The 19,481-nt window shown below is 46.6% G+C and overlaps 1 protein-coding gene across 1 annotated transcript in view; it reads right to left on the bottom strand.

The window, feature by feature from the left end:
- Positions 1–18,712: 18,712 nt before the first annotated feature.
- The window catches only part of LOC139275123 (protein THEM6-like), a 69,270-nt gene continuing 68,501 nt past the window's right edge, over positions 18,713–19,481 (bottom strand). Inside the window, exon 4 of the mRNA XM_070892162.1 lies at positions 18,713–19,327. Coding sequence (XP_070748263.1) covers positions 19,100–19,327 — 228 coding nt within the window. The 3' untranslated portion in view covers positions 18,713–19,099. The remainder of the gene's footprint in view (positions 19,328–19,481) is intronic.

Raw genomic sequence — 19,481 nt, 5'->3', positions numbered from 1 at the left:
ATGCTTATTCAAAGTGGAGTGAATATGCAATAATGTCTGTAAGCACGTCCAAGGCCACCATTGAAAGTCTACGAGCTATGTTTGCCACGCACGGCCTGCCTGATGTCCTAGTCAGCGACAATTGTCCGTGCTTCACCAGTGCAGAATTCAAAAAATTCATGACCCGCAATGGGATCAAACATGTCACATCTGCGCCATTCAAGCCCGCATCCAATGGTCAGGCAGAACGGGCAGTTCAGACCATCAAGCAAAGCTTGAAATGCAGACCCGGTTGTCCTGAGTACTGCTCAGTTACCGCACCAGACCCCACTCATTCACCGGAATTCCCCCAGCTGAGCTACTCATGAAAAGGGCGCTTAAGACAAGGCTCTTTCTGGTCCATCCTGATCTACATGATCACGTGGAGGACAAGCGGCATCAACAAAGTGTGCACCATAACCGTGCAAACTTGTCACGCGATGTTGAGATCAATGATCCTGTGTTTGTGCTCAATTATGGACATGGCCCCAAATAGCTCGCTGGCACGGTCACAGCCAAAGAGGGGAGTAGGATATTTCAGGTCAAACTGACCAATGGACAAACGCACAGAAAACACTTGGACCAAATTAAACTGCGGTTCACCAACAGCTACGTAGAGGACACCACCAACTTTGACCTTCCAACACACACACACAAGTGGCAACTGACATCACAGTTGACCACAAAACAGAACTCATCATCTCCAGCAGCCTGGCAAGGCCGGCTGCCCAACAGCCCAGTGAAGAACTGACCAACGCAACCACACCAGTATTTGTACCGAGACGATCGACAAGGGAGTGCAAAGCCCAAGATCATCTCACCTTGTAAATAAGTGTATTGTTGACTTCACGGGGGAGTGATGTTATGTATTTAACTCCTTGTAGCCTGCATCACACCTGTCTACCAAGTTTGCAGATGACACTAAGCTGGGTGGTGGTGTGAGCTGTGAGGAGCATGCTAAGAGGCTGCAGGGTGGCTTGGGCAGGTTTGGTGAGTGGGCAAATGCATGGCAGATGCAATATAATGTGGATAAATGTGAGGTTATCCACTTTGGTGACAAAAACAGGAAGACAGAATATTATCTGAATGGTGACAGATTAGGAAAAGAGGAGATGCAACGGGACCTGGGTGTCATGGAACATCAGTCATTGAAGTTTGGCATGCGGGTACAGCAGGCGGTGAAGAAGGCAAATGGCATGTTGGCCTTCATAGCTAGAGGATCTGAGTATAGGAGCAGGGAGGTCTTACTGCAGTTGTACAGAGTCTTGGTGAGGCCACACCTGGAATATTGTGTTCAGTTTCGGTCTCCTAACCTGAGAAAGGACATTCTTGCTATTGAGGGAGTACAGCGAAGGTTCACTAGATTGATTCCCGGGATGGCAGGACACTGACATACAAGGAGAGACTGGATCAACTGGGCTTGTATCCACTGGAGTTTAGAAGAATGAGAGGGGATCTCATAGAAACATATAAATTTCTGATGGGATTGGACAGGTTAGAGGCAGGAAGAATGTTCCCGTTGCTGGGGAGTTCCAGAACCAGGGGTCACAGTCTAAGAATAAGGGGTAAGCCATTTAGGACTGAGATGAAGAGAAACTTCTTCACTCAGAGAGTTGTTAACCTGTGGAATTCTCTACCGCAGAAAGTTGTTGAGGCCAGTTCGTTAGATATATTCAAAAGGGAGTTAGATATGGCCCTTACGGCCAAAGGGATCAAGGGGTATGGAGAGAAAGCAGGAATGGGGTACTGAGGTTGAATGATCAGCCATGATCTTATTGAATGCTGGTGCATTCGAGGGGTCGAATGGCCTGCTCCTGCACCTAATTTCTATGTTTCTATGTTTCTACCAGAGGGCCTACCTGTTGGAGTCCCAAGGGATCCCAGCATCCCTTGGGAGCACAGTATATAAGCAGGTCATCCACGAGGTACCTGCACTCTGGAACTACAATAAAGGAGCTAAGGTCACACTTGCTCATTACACGCAGTACTCGGTCTGACCATTTATTATGAGTATAAATCCTGGATCTTCATTCCCATGGAAATACCTCCATCAGTACATCCTCCAATTCTCTACCTTTCAAATAGCTTCTAGACTTCGCTCGCCTGCCACACCTGTCTCCGAGCTTGGACAACAGTTTGTTGATGCTCCATGGTGACTCCACCCTACCTACATTAACTTTATCCCACCACAAGACCTCTGACTTTAACTCTGGACTCACCCCTACTGTTTCCTATCTATTTGCTGAAACTACCAGGATATATGTATCCTAATAATTGCCACATAACCAGGCCTGTGAAACTTGAGTTTTCCCTGTGACCATTCATGTGTGCATTTCAATTGCTGCTCTGGACCCAAGCCCATCACTTCCATTTCCACTTTTTTCTCCCTTTTTTACTTTTTCTTTACTCCTCCTAGACTCCTCTCTCCTGTTGTCATGCCTCCTTTCATTTCTTCCCTCTCGGGGACTCTGCTCTCCCAAATCTCTACCCCAACCCTTCAGTACTCCTCCATGATCCTACTCTCTTGCCGCCATCCCAGGCTTGACTTTCTCTTAGATAAGCTGACAGCTTCCCTCTATGCCTCTTTTGGCACCCTCCGAAGGGCCCATCGAGGCATTCGTCGCTGCCTCCTTACGAGCAGCAACTCCAACTGCCTCATCCTACTCTCGCCGACGTTCCTGCACAGTGCGCCTGCTGGGGGATAATCTTGCCAATCTGCTCCCCGTCCAACTCACCCCTCCCAATGCTGACCCTGTGGACTCTGCCAGCAAAGTATCTATCACCACCCCTCTCCGCATCACCCTCCAGAATATCGGCTCACTTGTGAACAAGGCCCTTGCCGATTCACTTAGAACTGCACTTTCAAAATCCCAACTGGGATCTCTGGCCCTCCATTCACCATGACATTTCTGCAGCTACCAATCTGCTCAAGCACACCCTAGTCCCCATTAAAACCATTACTTTCTCCCACCTTAGGCATTTCCCCTGGTACAGCCCTCATCTCCACACCCTTAAGTTCAGAGGATGTAGACTTGAACTGATGTGGCAGACAACTGGTTTAGCCATTCACCGCCAGATCTGGCTGGACCACATAAAGCACTATCGGGTCCTGCTCTCATCTGCCAAAACTGTTCACTATTCCAGGATCATCCTGGAATGCAAAGATAATCCCGGGCTTCTGTTCTCTACTGCAAACTGTCTTCTTAAACCTCTCTCCCGTGTATCCTCCACCCACACCTCTAACAACAAGTGCAAGGAGCTTATGGACTTCTTTGTCACTAAGATTGTGACCATTCAATGAGCTGCCTCTGCCACTTTCCTCCCTTCCCTTAACCTATCAGGCCAAATTTCCTCTAAGGTCCCCCACCCCCCCCCCCCCCCCCCCCCCGCCACTCCCTGCCCTAACCCTAAATTTGCATCTTTAATTTCTCCCCTATCTCCCCTCGTGGCCTCTCCAAGTTCATCTTGTCCTTGAGACACTCGCTTCCTGCTCCCTGGACCGTATTCCCATTAAACTGCTGACCACCCAACTTCCTTTGCTGGCTCCCATGTTAGCTGGTATTGTTAGCTGTTTGCCTCCTCAGGTACTGTCCCCCTCTCCTAATCTGCCATCATCATCACCCCTCTCAAAAAAAACAACCCTTGACCCCTCCATCCTTGCAACCTACCACCCCATCTCCAACTTCCCTTTCCTCTCAAGTCCCTGAATGTGTTGTCGCCTCCCAAATCCTTGCCCACCTTTCCAAGAACTCCATGTTTGAATCCCTCCAATCAGGATTCCCACAGTACCGAAACGGCTATAATCAAAGTCACAAATTATATCTTATATGATGATGACAAAGGTAAACTATCCCACCTCATCCTTCTTGATCTGTCTGAAACCTTTTGACATGGCTGACCACACTATCCTTCTCCAATGCCTCTCTACCATTATCCAGCTGGGTGGGACTGAACCCCACTGGCTCCATTCTTATCTATTTAATCGTAGCCAGAGAATTACATGCAATGGCTTCTCTTCCCGCTTCTGTTTCGATACCTCTGGTGTCCCACAAGGATCTATCCTTGCCCCCCTCCTATTTCTCACCTACATGCTACCACTTGGCGACATCATCTGAAAATACAGCGTCAGTTTACACATGTAGGCTGACGACACCCAGCTCTACCTCACCACTACCTCTTTCGACCCCTCCACTGTTTCTCAATTGTCAGACTGCTTGTCCGACATCCAGTATTAGCTGAGCATAAATTTCCTCTCAAATGAATATTGGGAAGACCAAAGCCATTGTCCTTGGTCCCCTCTGTTATAAAAGTAAACCTGTAAATATCTTGTGTAACCACCAGAGGGCTCATCCCCTGGAGTCCCAAGGGATCCCACAATCCCTTGGGAGCACCTGTACTTAAGCTCGGAGAGGCACTCTGGAGATCTGCAATAAAAGACTAAGGCCACACTTTGAGCTCACAGTATCTGGCCAGACTCTTTATTCATAAATAACAATTGGCGACGAGATACAGATGACGAACCCAACGATGCAGAGAACAGTGGGCATCCTGGAGAAATTTTCGGAGGGAGATGATTGGAAAACCTTCGTGGAGCGACTCGACCAATACTTCATGGCCAACGAGCTGGAAGGAGAAGCGAATGCTGCCAAACGAAGTGCAATTCTCCTCACCGTTTGCAGGGCACCAACGTCTGGCCTCATGAAAAATCTGCCTTTTCCAGCAAAACCCACATAGAAATCGTACGATGATGCACACTGGTCCGGGAGCATCTGAACCCAAAGGTAAGCGTTCTGATGGCAAAATACCGGTTCTACACCTACAAAAGGTCTGAAGGTCAGGAAGTGGCGAGCTATGTCGCCGAGCTAAGATGCCTTGCAGGTCATTGCGAATTTGAAGGACATTTGGAGCACATGCTCAGGGATTTCTTTGTACTTGGCACTGGCCATGAAGTGATACTTCGCAAACATTTGACTGGAGAGACCCCAACCTTGAGTAAAGCCATAGCGATAGCCCAGGTGTTCATTGCCACTAGTGACAATGCCAAGCAAATCTCTCAGCAAACGAGCGCTGCTACAAGTACTGTGAGCAAAGTAATGTTGTTTTCGAATCACAATGTACAGGGCAGGCCTCACATGCCTGCAGCTCCATGTCCGCAGATTTCTCAGAGTCCACCATCAAGGGTGATGAATGCTAGGCCATTAACATCTTGTTGGCGCTGCGGGGGTGATCATTGTTTCCATTCATGCCGCTTCAAAGGATACATTTTCAAGGGCTATGGAACAATGGGACACCTCCAATGTATGTGCAGGCGAGCTGCAAACCCTGCTAATCCTGCAAACCACCATGTTGCAGAGGAGGACAGATCCATGGCGGATCACGACGAACTAGAGCCTCAGACCGAGGACGCAGAGGTATATGGGGTGCACACATTTACCACAAAGTGTCCCCCGATAATGCTGACGGTTGAATTAAATGCACTCCCGGTGTCAATGGAGCTGGACACGGGCACGAGCCAGTTCATTATGAGCAAAACGACTTCCAATAAATTGTGGTGCAGCAAGGCCTCAAGGCCAGTCCTGACTCCCATTCACACTAAACCGAGAACTTACACAAAGGAACTGATTCCCGTAATTGGCAGTGCTACTGTAAAGGTCTCTTACGATGGAGTGGTGCACAAGCTACCACTCTGGGTGGTACCGGGCGATGGCCCCATGCTGCTCGGCAGGAGCTGGCTGGGAAAGATACGCTGGAACTGGGATGACGTCCAAGCACTCCCGTCCGTTGACGACACTTCATGTGCCCAGGTCTTAAACTAGTTTCCCTCGCTGTTCGAACCAGGCATCGGGAAGTTCCAAGGAGCAAAAGTGCAGATCCACTTGATTCCGGGTGCGCGACCCATCCATCACAAGGCGAGAGCAGTACAGTACATGATGAGAAAGAGGGTAGAGATCGAGCTGGACCGGCTGCAATGAGAGGGCATGATTTTGCCGATCGAATTCAACGAGTGGGCCAGTCTGATTGTTCCAGTCCTCAAAGGAGATGGCACCGTCAGAATCTGTGGTGATTACAAAGTAACTATCAATTGTTTCTCCCTGCAGGATCAATACCCACTACCAAAGGCAGACGACCTTTTTGCGACGCTGGCGGAGGAAAGACGTTCTCGAAGCTGGACTTAACCTCGGCCTACATGACACAGGAGCTGGAGGAATCATCGAAGGGCCTCACCTGCATCAACACGCACAAAGTTCTCTTCATTTACGACAAATGCCCGTTTGGGATTCGATCAGCCGTGGCAATATTCCAGAGAAACATGGAAAGCTTACTGAAGTCGGTCCCGCGCACCGTGGTCTTCCAGGACGACATCTTGGTTACAGGTCGGGACGCAGTCGACCATCTGCAGAACCTGGAGGAGGTTCTTCGTCGGCTCAACCGCGTGGGGCTCAGGTTAAAATGCTCGAAGTTTGTTTTCCTGGCGCCTGAAGTGGAGTTCCTGGGGAGAAGAATCGCGGCGGATGGCATCAGGCCCACTGATTTGAAGACTGAGGCAATCGAGAACGCACCGAGGCCACAGAACGTGACGGAGCTGCGGTCGTTTCTAGGACTCCTGAACTACTTTGGTAACTTCTTACCGGGTCTCAGCACACTGCTAGAACCACTGCACGCTTTACTGTGTAAAGGAGACGAATGGATATGAGTAAAAGCCTAGAAAATGCCTTTTAAAGGCTAGAAAACTGTTATGCTCAAACAAATTGCTTGTGTTGTACGATCCATGCAAATGTTTGGTACTAACATGTGATGCGTCGTCGTACAGTGTCGGGTGTGTATTGCAACAAGCTAATGAATCTGGGAAATTGCAACCAGATGCTTATGCATCCAAAAGTCTGTCGAAGGCTGAGAGGGCCTACAGCATGATTGAAAAAGAAGCGTTAGCGTGTGTTTATGGGGTAAAGAAAATGCATCAATATATGTTTGGGTTCAAATTTGAATTGGAAACTGACCATCAGCCACTGATATCCCTCTTTTCTGAAAGTAAAGGGATAAATACGAATGCATCAGCCCGCATCCAGAGATGGGCGCTCACATTGTCCACATACAACTACGCCATCCGCCACAGGCCAGGCACACAGAAAACTGTGCTGATGCTTTCATTAGGCTGCCATTGCCCACCATGGAGGTGGAAATGGCACAGCCCGCAGATTTAGTCATGGTAATGGAAGCATTCGAGAGTGAGCAATCACCCTGTTACCGCCCGATAGATTAGAACCTGGACGAGCCAGGATTCCTTACTGTCCTTAGTAAAAAATTGTGTGCTTCACGGGAGCTGGTCCAGTGTCCCATTAGAAATGCAGGAAGCGATAAAGCCATATCAGCGGCACAAAGATGAAATGTCTATACAGGCAGACTGCCTTCTGTGGGGTAATCGGGTAGTGGTTCCCAAAAAGGGCAGGGACACTTTCATCACTGATCTCCACAGTACTCACCCAGGCATTGTAATGATGAAAGCGATAGTCAGATCCTACATGTGGTGTTCCGGTATCGATGCAGACTTAGAGGCCTGCATGCACAAATGTAACACATGTTCACAGTTAAGCAATGCACCCAGGGAGGTGCCACTAAGCTTATGGTCTTGGCCCTCCAAACCGTGGTCCAGGGTCCATGTCGACTATGCAGGCCCATTCTTGGTAAAATGTTCCTAGTGGTTGTAAATGCATACTCCAAATCGATTGAATATGAGATAATGTCGGCAAGCACGTCCGCTGCCACCACTGAAAGCCTGCAGGCCATGTTTGCCACGCACGGCCTGCCTGATGTCCTTGTGAGCGACAACAGGCCGTGTTTCACCAGTGCTGAGTTCAAAGAGTTCATGACCTGCAATGGGATCAAACATGTTACATCTGCCCCGTTCAAACCAGCGTCCAATGGTCAGGCAGAGAGAGCAGTGCAAACTATTGAGCAGTGCTTGAAGAGGGTAACTGAAGGCTCACTGCAGACTCGCCTATCCCGAGTCCTGCTTAATTACCGCACGAGACCACAGTCGCTCACTGAGATTCCACCAGCTGAACTGCTCATGAAAAGGGCACTTAAGACAAGGCTCTCGTTAGTCCACCTTGATCTACATGAACAGGTAGAGAGCAGGCAGCTTCAACAAATTATATATCATGATAGCGCAAATGTGTCACGTGAAATTGAAATTAATGATCCTGTATTTGTATTGAACTATGGACAAGGTCCCAACTGGCTTTCCGACACTGTTGTGGCCAAAGAGGGGAATAGGGTGTTTCGGGTCAAACTTTCAAATGGACTCATCTACAGGAAACACTTGGGCCCAACCACTCAGATTCACGAACTATCCAGAGCAACCCATATTAGACCCTACAAAGAAACATAGAAAATAGTTGCAGAAGTAGGCCATTCGGTCCTTCGAACCTGTACCACCATTCGAGATGATCATGGCTGATCATTCTGTCAGTACCCCTTTCCTGCTTTCTCTCCATACCCCTTGATCCCCTTAGCCGTAAGGGCCACATCTAACTTCCTCTTGAATATATCCAATGAACTGGCATCAACAACTCTCTGCGGCAGGGAATTCTACAGGTTAACAACTCTCTGAGTGAAGAAATTTCTCCTCATCTCAGTCCTAAATGGCCTACCCCTTATCCTAAGACTGAGTCCCCTGGTTCTGGACTTCCCCAACATCGGGAACAATCTACCCGCATCTAACCTGTCCTGTCCCGTCAGAATCTTATATGTTTCTATGAGATCTCCTCTCATCCTTCTAAACTCCAATCTATAAAGGCCCAGTTGATCCAGTCTCTCCTCATATGTCAGACCAGCCATCCCAGGAATCAGTCTGGTGAACCTTCGCTGCACTACCTCAATAGCAAGAACATCCTTCCTCAGATTAGGAGACCAAAACTGAACACAATATTCCAGGTGAGGCCTCACCAAGGCCCTGTACAACTGCAGTAAGACCTCCCTGCTCCTATACTCAAATCCCCTAGCTATGAAGGCCAACATACCATTTGCCTTCTTTACCACCTACTGTACCTGTATGCCAACTTTCAATGACTGATGAACCATGACACCCAGGTCTCGTTGCACCTCCCCTTTTCCTAATCTGCCCCCAAGCATACACACCAGTGGCAACTGACACAGCGGTTGACCACGAAGCGGAACCCATCATCCGCAGCAGCCCAGCAGACTCACCACACCCGGCAGCCCAGCAAGGCCAGCTGCACAGCAGTCCAGCGAGGGCCCAACAAATGACTCACCAAAACCAGCATTTGCACCGAGACGATCAACCAGGGAAAGTAAGGCCCCAGATCGACACACTGTTGACTTTGGGGGGGTAGGGAGTGTTGTTATATATGTAAACCTGTAAATACATTGTACAATCCCTTGGGAGCACTTGTACTTAAGGAGGCCTCACAGGTTGGAGAGGCACTCTGGAGACCTGCAATAAAAGACTAAGGTCACACTTTACTTTGAGCTCACAGTACCTGGTCAGACTCTTTATTCATACATAACACCCCGCACAAACTCCGTTCCTTCGCCACCAACTCCATCCCTCCCCTGGCAACTGTCTGAGGCTGAACCACACTGTTCGCAACCCTGGGTGTCATATTTGACCCCGAGATGAGCTTCAGACCACCAATTTACATCTCTGAAACATCGCCTGGCTCAGCTCATCTGCTGCTGAAACCCTCATCCATGCCTTTGTTACCTCTAGACTTGATTATTCAACACATTCTTGGCCGGCCTCCCACATTCTACCTCGTAAACATGAGGTCTTCCAAAACTTTGCTGCCCGTATCCTAACTTGTTCACCCATCATCGCTGTGCTAGCTGAATCACATTGGCTCCTGGTTAAGCAACGCCTCTATTTTAAAATTTTCATCCTTGTTTTCAAATTCCTGCATGGCCTCGCCCCTCCCTTTCTCTGTAATTTCCTATGGCCTCACAACCCTCCAAGATATCTGCGCTCCTCTAATTCTGGCCTCTTAAACATCCCCAATTTTAATCACTCCATTGAGTCTTCAGCTGCCTAAACCCTGGAATTCCCTCCCATAACCTCTCTGTCTTTCAACCTCTCTCTCCTCCTTTAAGACGCTCCTTAAAACCTTACCTCTTTGATAAAGCTTTACAAATACAAGTTGTTGATGTATTGAAGGCAGGATATTGGACAGGTTTTTAATCTGCAAGTATCCTTTCCTCTCTGATTCAGGCAATTTATACTATCTATACTTCTCATACTATTGGATTCTAATGATACAATGAAGAAACCAGGCTGAAGTGTTCACTGGCTCAGTTTTTCCATCGGATGAATTCGATTTTTTTACATATCACAATTGCAGAAATATTTAACCATGTGTTGTTGGTCAGCAACAGAAATAGAAAGATAGGTTAACACTTCAAATCAGTTCCTATCATCAAATCAAACATTAACCTTTCTCTCTTTCATATGCTGACTAGCAACACATAATTTGAGATTTTTGCATTTGTGATGTATAAAAAACATTAATTCACCCAGTGGAAAAACGTGTTGGGTACATTTTATTGGCTCTATGTTTTCAACATTTTGTTCTCTCCAAAAAAACGTTGCTATCAAGATAAATTTAGACCAGTAAACTATAATCATCATCATAGGCAGTCCCTCGGAATCAAGGAAGACTTGCTTCCACTCTCAAAATGAGTTCTTAGGTGGCTGAACAGTTCAATGCGAGAAACACAGTCCCTGTCACAGGTGGGACTGGTTTGCCGCATGCTCTTTCTGCTGCCTGTGCTTGATTTCTGCGTGCTCGCGGAGACTCGAGATGCTCAGTGCCCTCCCGGATGCACTTAGGGCGATCTTTGGCCAGGGACTCCCAGGTGTCAGTGGGGATGTCGCACTTTATCAGGGAGGCTTTGAGGGTGTCTTTGTAGCGTTTCCTCTGCCTACCTTTGGCTCGTTTGCCGTGAAGGAGTTCGAGTAGAGCACTTGCTTTGGGAGACTCGTGTCAGGCATGCAAACAATGTGGCCTGCCCAGCGGAGCTGATCGAGTATGGTCAGTGCTTCAATGCTGGGGATGTTGGCCTGGTCGAGGACGCTAATGTTGATGCGTTTGTCCTCCCAGGGGATTTGCAGGATCTTGCGGAGAAATTGTTGGAGGTATTTCTCCAGCGACTTGAGGTGTCTATTGCACATGGTCCATGTCTCTGAGTTATGGAGGGCGGATATTACTACAGCCCTGTAGACCATGAGCTTGGTGGCAGATTTGAGGGCCTGGTCTTCGAACACTCTTTTCCTCAAGCGGCCGAAGGCTGAACTGATGCATTGGAGGCGGTGTTGAATCTCGTCATCAATGTCTGCCCTTGTTGATAAGAGGCTCCTGAGGTATGGGAAATGGTCCATGTTGTCCAGGGCCGCGCCGTGAATCTTGATGACTGGGGTACAGTGCTGTGCGGTGGGGACAGGTTGGTGGAGGACCTTTGTCTTACTGATATTTAGTGTAAGGCCCATGCTTTCATACACCTCAGTGAATATGTTGACTATGATTTGGAGTTCAGCCTCTGTATGTGCGCAGACGCAGGCATCGTCCGTGTATTGTAGTTCAACGACAGAGGTTGGGGTGGTCTTGGATCTGGCTTGGAGATGACGTAGGTTGAACAGGTTCCCATTGGTTCAGTAGTTTAGTTCCACTCCAGTGGGGAGCTTGTTGAGTGTGAGGTGGAGCATGGCAGCGAGGAAGATTGAGAAGAGGGTTGGCTTGATGACGCAGTCCTGTTTGACCCCGGTCCGGATGTGGATTAGGTCTGTGATGGATCCGTTGGTAAGGATCACGGCTTGCATGTCGTCGTGGAGCAGGTGGAGGATGCTAATGAACTTTTGGGGGCAGCTGAAACGGTGGAGGACGTTCCATGGACCCTCGCAGTTGACAGTGTCAAAGGTCAAAGAAGGCCATGTACAAGGGTTGGTGCTGCTCCCTGCATTTTTTTGCAGCTGTCGTGCTGTAAAAACCATGTCTGTTAGTTCCCGTAGGGGACGAAATCAGCACTGTGACTCCGTAAGGAGCTCCTCAGTCACAGGGAGAAGATGGTTGAGGAGGACTCTAGCGACGACTTTCCCAGTGGCTGATAACAGGGAGATTGCACTCTAGTTGCTGCAGTCGGACTTGTCCCCTTTTTTAAAGATGGTCATGATCACTGCATCTCTGAGATCTCCCGGCATGCTCTCCTCCCTCTAGATGAGAGAGATGAGGTCATGCATTCGCGCCAGTAGTGCCTCTCCGCCATACTTCAGTGCCTCAGCGGGGATTCCATCCGCTCCCGTAGCCATTTTGTTCTTAAGCTGTCTTATGGATTTTTCTACCTCGTGCAACGTTGGGGTTTCACTGAGGTGATGGCAGGTAGCTTGCTGCGGGATGAAGTCGAGGACACTCGAGTCAAAGGCAGAGTCTCGGTTGAGGAGATCTTCGAAGTGCTCCTTCCAGCGGGCTCTGACTGCCCTGTTCTCCTTGATGAGTGTTTCCCCGTTCTTGGCCAGCAGCGGGGTAGGGCCTTGGGTATTTGGGCCGTAGGTAGCCTTGACTGCGGTGAAGAATCCTTGCACATCATGGCTGTCGGCCAGCTGCTGTAGCTCCTGTGCTTTCTCCATCCACCATCTGTTCTTTAGGTCCTGTGTTTTTATTGGACCTCAGCCTTAAGCCGTCTGTAATGCTGCCTTGCTGTTCCCGAGTTGGGTTGTTGTTTAAGGCTCAGAAATGCCCTGCGCTTGCAGTCTATTGGATCTCCTGGTCATTCTCATCAAACCTGTGCTGGTGTTTCCTGGTTGAGTGACCAAGCATCTCTTCGCAGGCACTGGTTATGGAGGCCTGGAGAGCACACCAAGTGCTGTGGGCATTCTTCGTCTCGGGGTCATCAAGGCACGCTAGGTTAGCAGTGAGGCGCTGACTGTATAGGGCTCTCTTAGTTGGGTCTTTGAATGCCCCGGCATTGACTTTTGTGCAGCACTGCTTCTGCTGCCGTCACCTCTTTTGGGCTATGTTGATGTCAATGATAGAACGGATTAGGCAGTGGTCCGTCCAGCAGTCGTCAGTTCCTGTCATGGCACGGGTAATGTGCGCATCCTTGCGATCCCTGGCTCGGACGATGACATAGTCGAGCAGGTGCCAGTGTTTGGAGCGAGTGTGTTGCCACGATGCCTTGTACTTGTCCCTCTGGTGGAACAAGGTGTTGGTGATAAACTATAATGGCCACTTGCTGACAGCAGTTATTAAACTGCAATGCCATTTAGCTGACTGCTGGCTTCAACCTAATTTAAAAATGCTGATTAATTCTGTTAACTGTTGTGTACTTATCAGCCCATGTATGTTGATGTAAGATCCTGCCAGTTTGGTGCTGTATAAAGAAATGATTTGAGCCAACACTCTTGTTTGTTTTAATAACTGTGGAATAAGTTGTTTACATTCCACATGGACAGATGAATCAAATATCATACTAGAATTCATATGAGTTGTTTTCATATAAATTCCCTTCCCATCCTCTGAGAATTTGTAGAGGCAAGACTTTCCAATAAACAGCAAATGTCATTGTAAAGATTACAATCAATCGGTACAATCTTTACTGAAAGCTTCGTTTTATCTTAATATTGTTTTTTTACTGTCAGTTCTCAGAATTTTAAGTTAAGCTTTCAGCATTCTATAAGATCTGGGAAGGTTCATTAGCTGAGCAATTTTGAGCTTGCTGCTAATTCCAGAATGCTGGTCCAATTTATTGGCGAGTCAATAAAACCTGTCAAAGTCAAGCAGATCTGCTGAATGGAGTCTGTTGAAAGCATTTGCTACTAAATTGGCAGTCTCACTAAGGGTACAGGATGGCTGTTGAGGAATAAAAAAATGTCACATTGGTGCAGTCGGGTTAGGGTAGAGTACAAGGAGCTTTAACGATGTTATACCTGAGTTGGGAGTGCTTTATGCTGACAATGATTACCTAAAATGAGAAAGCGTTTCCAACACGAATTGTCCCTCATATCGAGCATAAAATATCACCAAAAAAGGAAGGAAAAAGAAAAGAAGCTGTTTATTCCTGAGGCTACTGATCAGTATTTCTGGAGGCCTGATCATACAAATGTCTGATTTTCATTTATTTTTAGGAAAATCCTGCAGGCTCATCAGAGGAAGCAACCAGTCCCGGTTTTTAAAATATTGGCACCAATGGATAATATAGATGAAAGCAGGTTATTTATTTTGGGCTCTGAGCATAGAACTAGAAGACACAAGTGCAAAACTAACACAGCTAAAGCAAGACGTGATTACAAAGGGCATTTATAACAAGGTCATGGTTATGAGGAATGGACACCAAGATAAAGTAGTTGATTTATGTCAGTTAACATCTTTAACATAGGATTGGACAATTATCTGACTTGGAAGGCGAGGGTTGCAAGTTGAGATGATGGAATACTATGATGGTTTCTGAGCTGCTGGCACCATATCCTGAAAAGACAGTAAACAGTCATGGATGAATAAGGACATAAGAAAGTCTGGACTGAGAAATGTAATTGGGTCCATTAAGCCTACTCTATAATTATATGATTATTCTATCATGCATCCCTCAATACCACCATTAACTATTGATCCCATACCTGAAGAGACACTGGGGTGGGGGGGGAGGCGCGGATTGGAAGTGAGACCATGGTGCCACCCCAAGGCCACAGAAGGAAGGCCTGAACCATTTTCAGGTTTGGCCTCATTTCAATTTTACCAGTGAGCTGCGGGTGCCAAACGAGTTCTCGGCAGCAGCTCGCTGGTCTGGTGCGGTGGAAAATTGGCTGGTATCTGCATGGCACCACTTTTGTTGTTAAGACTGTTGGTGTTCTGGCATGAGCCCCGGTGAGGCTCTTTGAAAGACCCAAACTTTTACCAAGCGAAGGTAACTGAACCCTTTAGTGATGAAGAGCTTTTAAAACTTAGCCCTTGGGAGGGTCTTGGGCATACCCTAGTGGAGTGTGTTTTGGTCAGTCACACTCCAGAGGTGGACTGGGGTGGAGGCCACTGTTACACCCTTGCCTGCCTCGTCTGGGCAGATGACACAATCTCTGCTATTTGGAACAGTGGTCCTCATGGCTTTGGGCATGTGTGTACTTACTGAATTATGGTGCCAAATGTTTGAAATATTGTAATTATAAAATTATTATTTGTTGGATGGAGTTAATATTGCAATTATAAAGCTACTGCTTTTGTGTAGTTTTATTACACTATTGGGAACTTTTAAAATGGGGGCGCAAGAAGACTCTCACTTCCCTGCTGCTAGACGATAAAATTCTTGTACGTTTTATAAAATCAAAATGTCATAGCAATGCTACTTCAATAAAGTAATCATTCCCGCTGAATCTAGGTAGATCATTATTCAATCTAAGGTCTTCGGAGCCCAGGGGCATCATTTGAAAATTGTTAGTATTTGTAAAAGGTATGTGTGGCTAAATTACCAGTGTAGAATCATTTTACTCATCCTCCAAGTTAGAGGAACATGGAGAATGGTCCTCTCAGTGGCAGATGACTGATTTGTTACATTGGCCATCAAGTTGGCTGTTGAGCTAGTCAGCATGCAGCTCTCCTCACAGCTCAATGTTCTTCCTGACCTTTGTTTTGGAATCAGCTACCATCAGCCAAGAACGAGTGGTAGCTTGTTGCAGTCCAAAAAAGGCTTGAACATGGAGATTCCTGGGTAGGTAGCCCCAGCTGCTTTGGAGGCAAAGGAGCATGGAAGGGAGCATCAGGAGGACCGGAATTTGGAGGACCCCTCAGTGATGGATGCAAGGGACATCAGAACTCAATTAATAAAGCATTCTCCTGTGTTTAAGTGTCCCATGTTGTCATTACTGATACTACTCCATTATGCCCGAATCTTTCCATTCAAAAAAACACATCTTGAAACTTCACAGCACATCACACCTTTCTGTTTTCGCCAATCTTGCACTTCCTAGCATGATCTATGAATAACTGAGCACAAAATAAATGCCTCTACTCTTTTATTGTCACAGAAACAAATATCAACAGTTGCCATCCTACTCCTTCACAACTTATTTCTCCTGGGTGTCTAAATGTGTTTTCCTTTCTATTCAGGTACAACCTGAGGGCCAGTAATGTGACAGGTGATGGTAGCTGTTGTGGTACAAAAGACTCCTGGGACTGAATTGGTACTGCTGTTATGACAGTACCATTCGGTCCAGAGAAGTGGCATCTCTGGCAGCTTGCTGTTGCCTTATACATGGTGTGGTGTTCTGAGGGGATAAGCTAAAAGCCTGCTGTCTTGAGAAATGGTGACCTCATACAGATCAACTCCAGCTGATGCCATTTTCTGAATCTTTGTCCATTGATCAGTGGAATGTCTGGCCTAGACAGCTACCTGTATCTTTGCCCCAAGTGTTTGAAATCCCAAATGCAGGGTTCTCTCCATCCTGTCACCTACTGTTTCAGTGCTGCTGCTTGCCCTTCCAGTGGAAGTCCTGGGCCACCTGTTAGGTGGGAGAATGTCGTAGATTTAATTGAAGCTGCACATACTACATTGATGCCTGCAAGGAGGGAAGACCCTCCATGTTGTTGCTGCAAATGAGATATACGGACTCCTGTATCATGCCCGTCAGTCACTGAACATCCTTGGACAATAACCTTAGTTCTTGCATATAGATGCGATGCTACCTGGAATATCTGAGCTGGTGCATTGAAGTGAGGAAATCAAGTGATGCAGGGAGTGATTTGAGATTTGGAGCAGAGGAACATGGTGCAGCATCTATACTCCTATACAACCTTCTCTTCATTATTCCCATTCTCATCATCTTGGTCTACAAGGAAGACATCTCTTGTTGAGTTCATATAATTTATATCATCTTCATCTTCCTCTGCCCCTTGTTATTGTGGTGGTTTTGAAGAAGAGAGGGCATACCTAAAAATGGGCGATCATAACCTCTGGAGATTAAGTAGACAGCTAAGAATGAGGAAGCTCTTAGCTGATACTTTACAGGGATCACACAGTGATTATGCAGATCTGTACCCATTATTATGCACTATCCCACCAACTTAATTGTTTCCAATAATTAGAGTGCCTCCCAGGACCTCTATGGCCTACTTTCATGGAGGCCATTGTATGCCCCTTTCATTCCCATCTTTCACGGGTTCTGAGTGCGAGTTTCTCCGAAAACAATTATTGGGAGTTTCTCCTAAAACAATTAGTTGAAGGCTAGCATTAGAGGGATATTTCCCACGTGGCATCAAACAGCTAATGTAATAGATCTGGTGAAGTACTCTATTAAAGTGGAGTAAGGGGTTTTAAAGCTCATCATGCAAATCATTTTTCTACAGGTAGTTTCCAACTGATAATGTAAGATATAGTTAGTGAACCCTTAAACCATCATAGTGAGGAGATTTGTGTGAGATATATTAGGAAGTTAAGAATGTGTTGATGCCCACGGTGCCCAAGAATGAGAGAGGACAGTGGCCGATATATGACCATGCCCTCCACCGTCAGCTCGATAAACTTTTTCCTGTACTGTTCTGCAGTTTAGTAGCATTTAGTGCTGCTCCTTCCTCATGTTTCTCAACAGTTTTGTGAGGTTTCCTCCCATGGGCACTCATTCTTTCATTTGCTGCATTTTATTCAGAACTATCTGATGGTCGACATTCTTTAAAAGTTCCATAAAATCTCAAATGGGGCATTTTAAACCACTAAGACTACATTTAGTCTTAAAGAATGTTCACCACTTACCTGCTGCTCCCCCAGCCTGTGGCTGACAGTTTAAAGTGAGAGCTGATTTTAACAACTGCATCTTAAGTTCTTTCTACGACTCACCCACTACTCCCATGCTAAATGGGAGCGACACCTACAACAAAGTATGCAAATGATCTGACTCCACAAACGATGGTTGGGGCCAACGCTGGACTCTATCACTGAACGCAAGAACAGGTCAGTGGCGTTTCTTTGGGGCAACAATCTGCATACAATTTTGAAGCCCTGTTCTTTTCAACAAAGGGGATTTTCAACTTCAGCCTAAAATAGGTACAAAGTCAGCGGTTTTCCTGCGGTGCTGGTCCCAGGTCACTGTCAGGAGACCTGAGCCATTTTCAGGTTTGGGCCTCATGAAGTTTACCTCATGTTGCCAAACGAGCACTCTGCTGCAGCTCATCTGTTTTGGACAGCAGAAAATTGGTTGGCTTTTGTGGGCACAGGAGGATCATAAATATTTCTCATGGCCCTATAAAAATCTTTCTTAAAAAAAAACCAAAAGCTTACCTTTTCCTGAGTGACCTCCAGTGATCCCTTTAGAGATGCTGGTTAGGCCGCTCAATGCCTGGTACAACTGGAACTAGCATGCACATTAAAATCACATATGGGGTCTTACAACCTCGATTTGCTTACTTAAACAGATGTTCACCAGTTTTGGGCGAGAGTACTGGGTAACCAATTAAAGGCCTGCCAGAAAATTAAATCAGGCAGGCAAATGTCTCCACCAGATCTCCAAGGTTTCCACCAGATTTTCCTCTGCCTGTTTATTCAAGCAGGAAGCAGGTGGCCAGCAGTTGAAAATCCCCTCCTCCTCCTCAATGTATTTTAGTGTAATTGATCCAGGTGTGGCAGCTTTTAGCATTGGAAAATCATTAGAGCAATTGCGACAGACATCAGACAAAAGGATTTCACTGGGCTTTGAGGGAAGATATGGCGGATATAGCAATTTTAATAATATACGTTAATGAAGATCTCCAAACATCCAGAAAATTATGAATATAATTTCCTCAAGTCAGTACAAGTTGTACATTTGTCTATTTAACAATAAAGATGTGACAATAACAAAACGAGCATAAATACAGGTTCTGAGGAATGTACCATCTAAGGTCACTGATTTATAATGTAAAGCTCACATCAGTGATTCTAAACTTTTCCTTTAAAACACAAAATAAGTTATTTGGTCAGGAGCTTAAATAAAATGAAGCCTAGAGCAGAATGTTGAAATTACAGCGGTACATCACTGCTAACATAACCGTGGATCTCTTCCATTCCTGATTTCTTGATCGTTTGCCCAGGGAAGTTTGGTGTTGATGGTGAGATCCCTCTATGCTTTCAGCCTCGCGCTGCTGGCCAGGTTGTAATTGATCCACAGCTGTACCTCTTCGGGAAAATCTGGGCATTCTACCTTCCTCTTACACAGGAGCTGCAGCAACTTGTCTGGGGTGCTGTACAGTACGTTCTGTCGACACAGCATGGTGGCACACACAAAGCTGTCCCTGCAGGAGATGAACTCCTGCTCAATATAGAAAGCCTTTTCATCCCAGCAAAGAATCTGTTGGAGGGAGAATACACATTTCAGTAATAAAACAGCGACTGCTTTGCCACAATAGGGCTGATTCTATGTGCCCAACACGGATTCATGTTTGCAGGGAGTGTGAGCCAAAGACAGAGCCTTTTATTCATTCCTGGCTTATGCTTTTAAACTG

Source organism: Pristiophorus japonicus, chromosome 10, assembly GCF_044704955.1.
Source record: "Pristiophorus japonicus isolate sPriJap1 chromosome 10, sPriJap1.hap1, whole genome shotgun sequence".
Taxonomy (NCBI): Eukaryota; Metazoa; Chordata; class Chondrichthyes; family Pristiophoridae; genus Pristiophorus; species Pristiophorus japonicus.
This window is presented reverse-complemented; position numbering and strand designations above follow the sequence as displayed.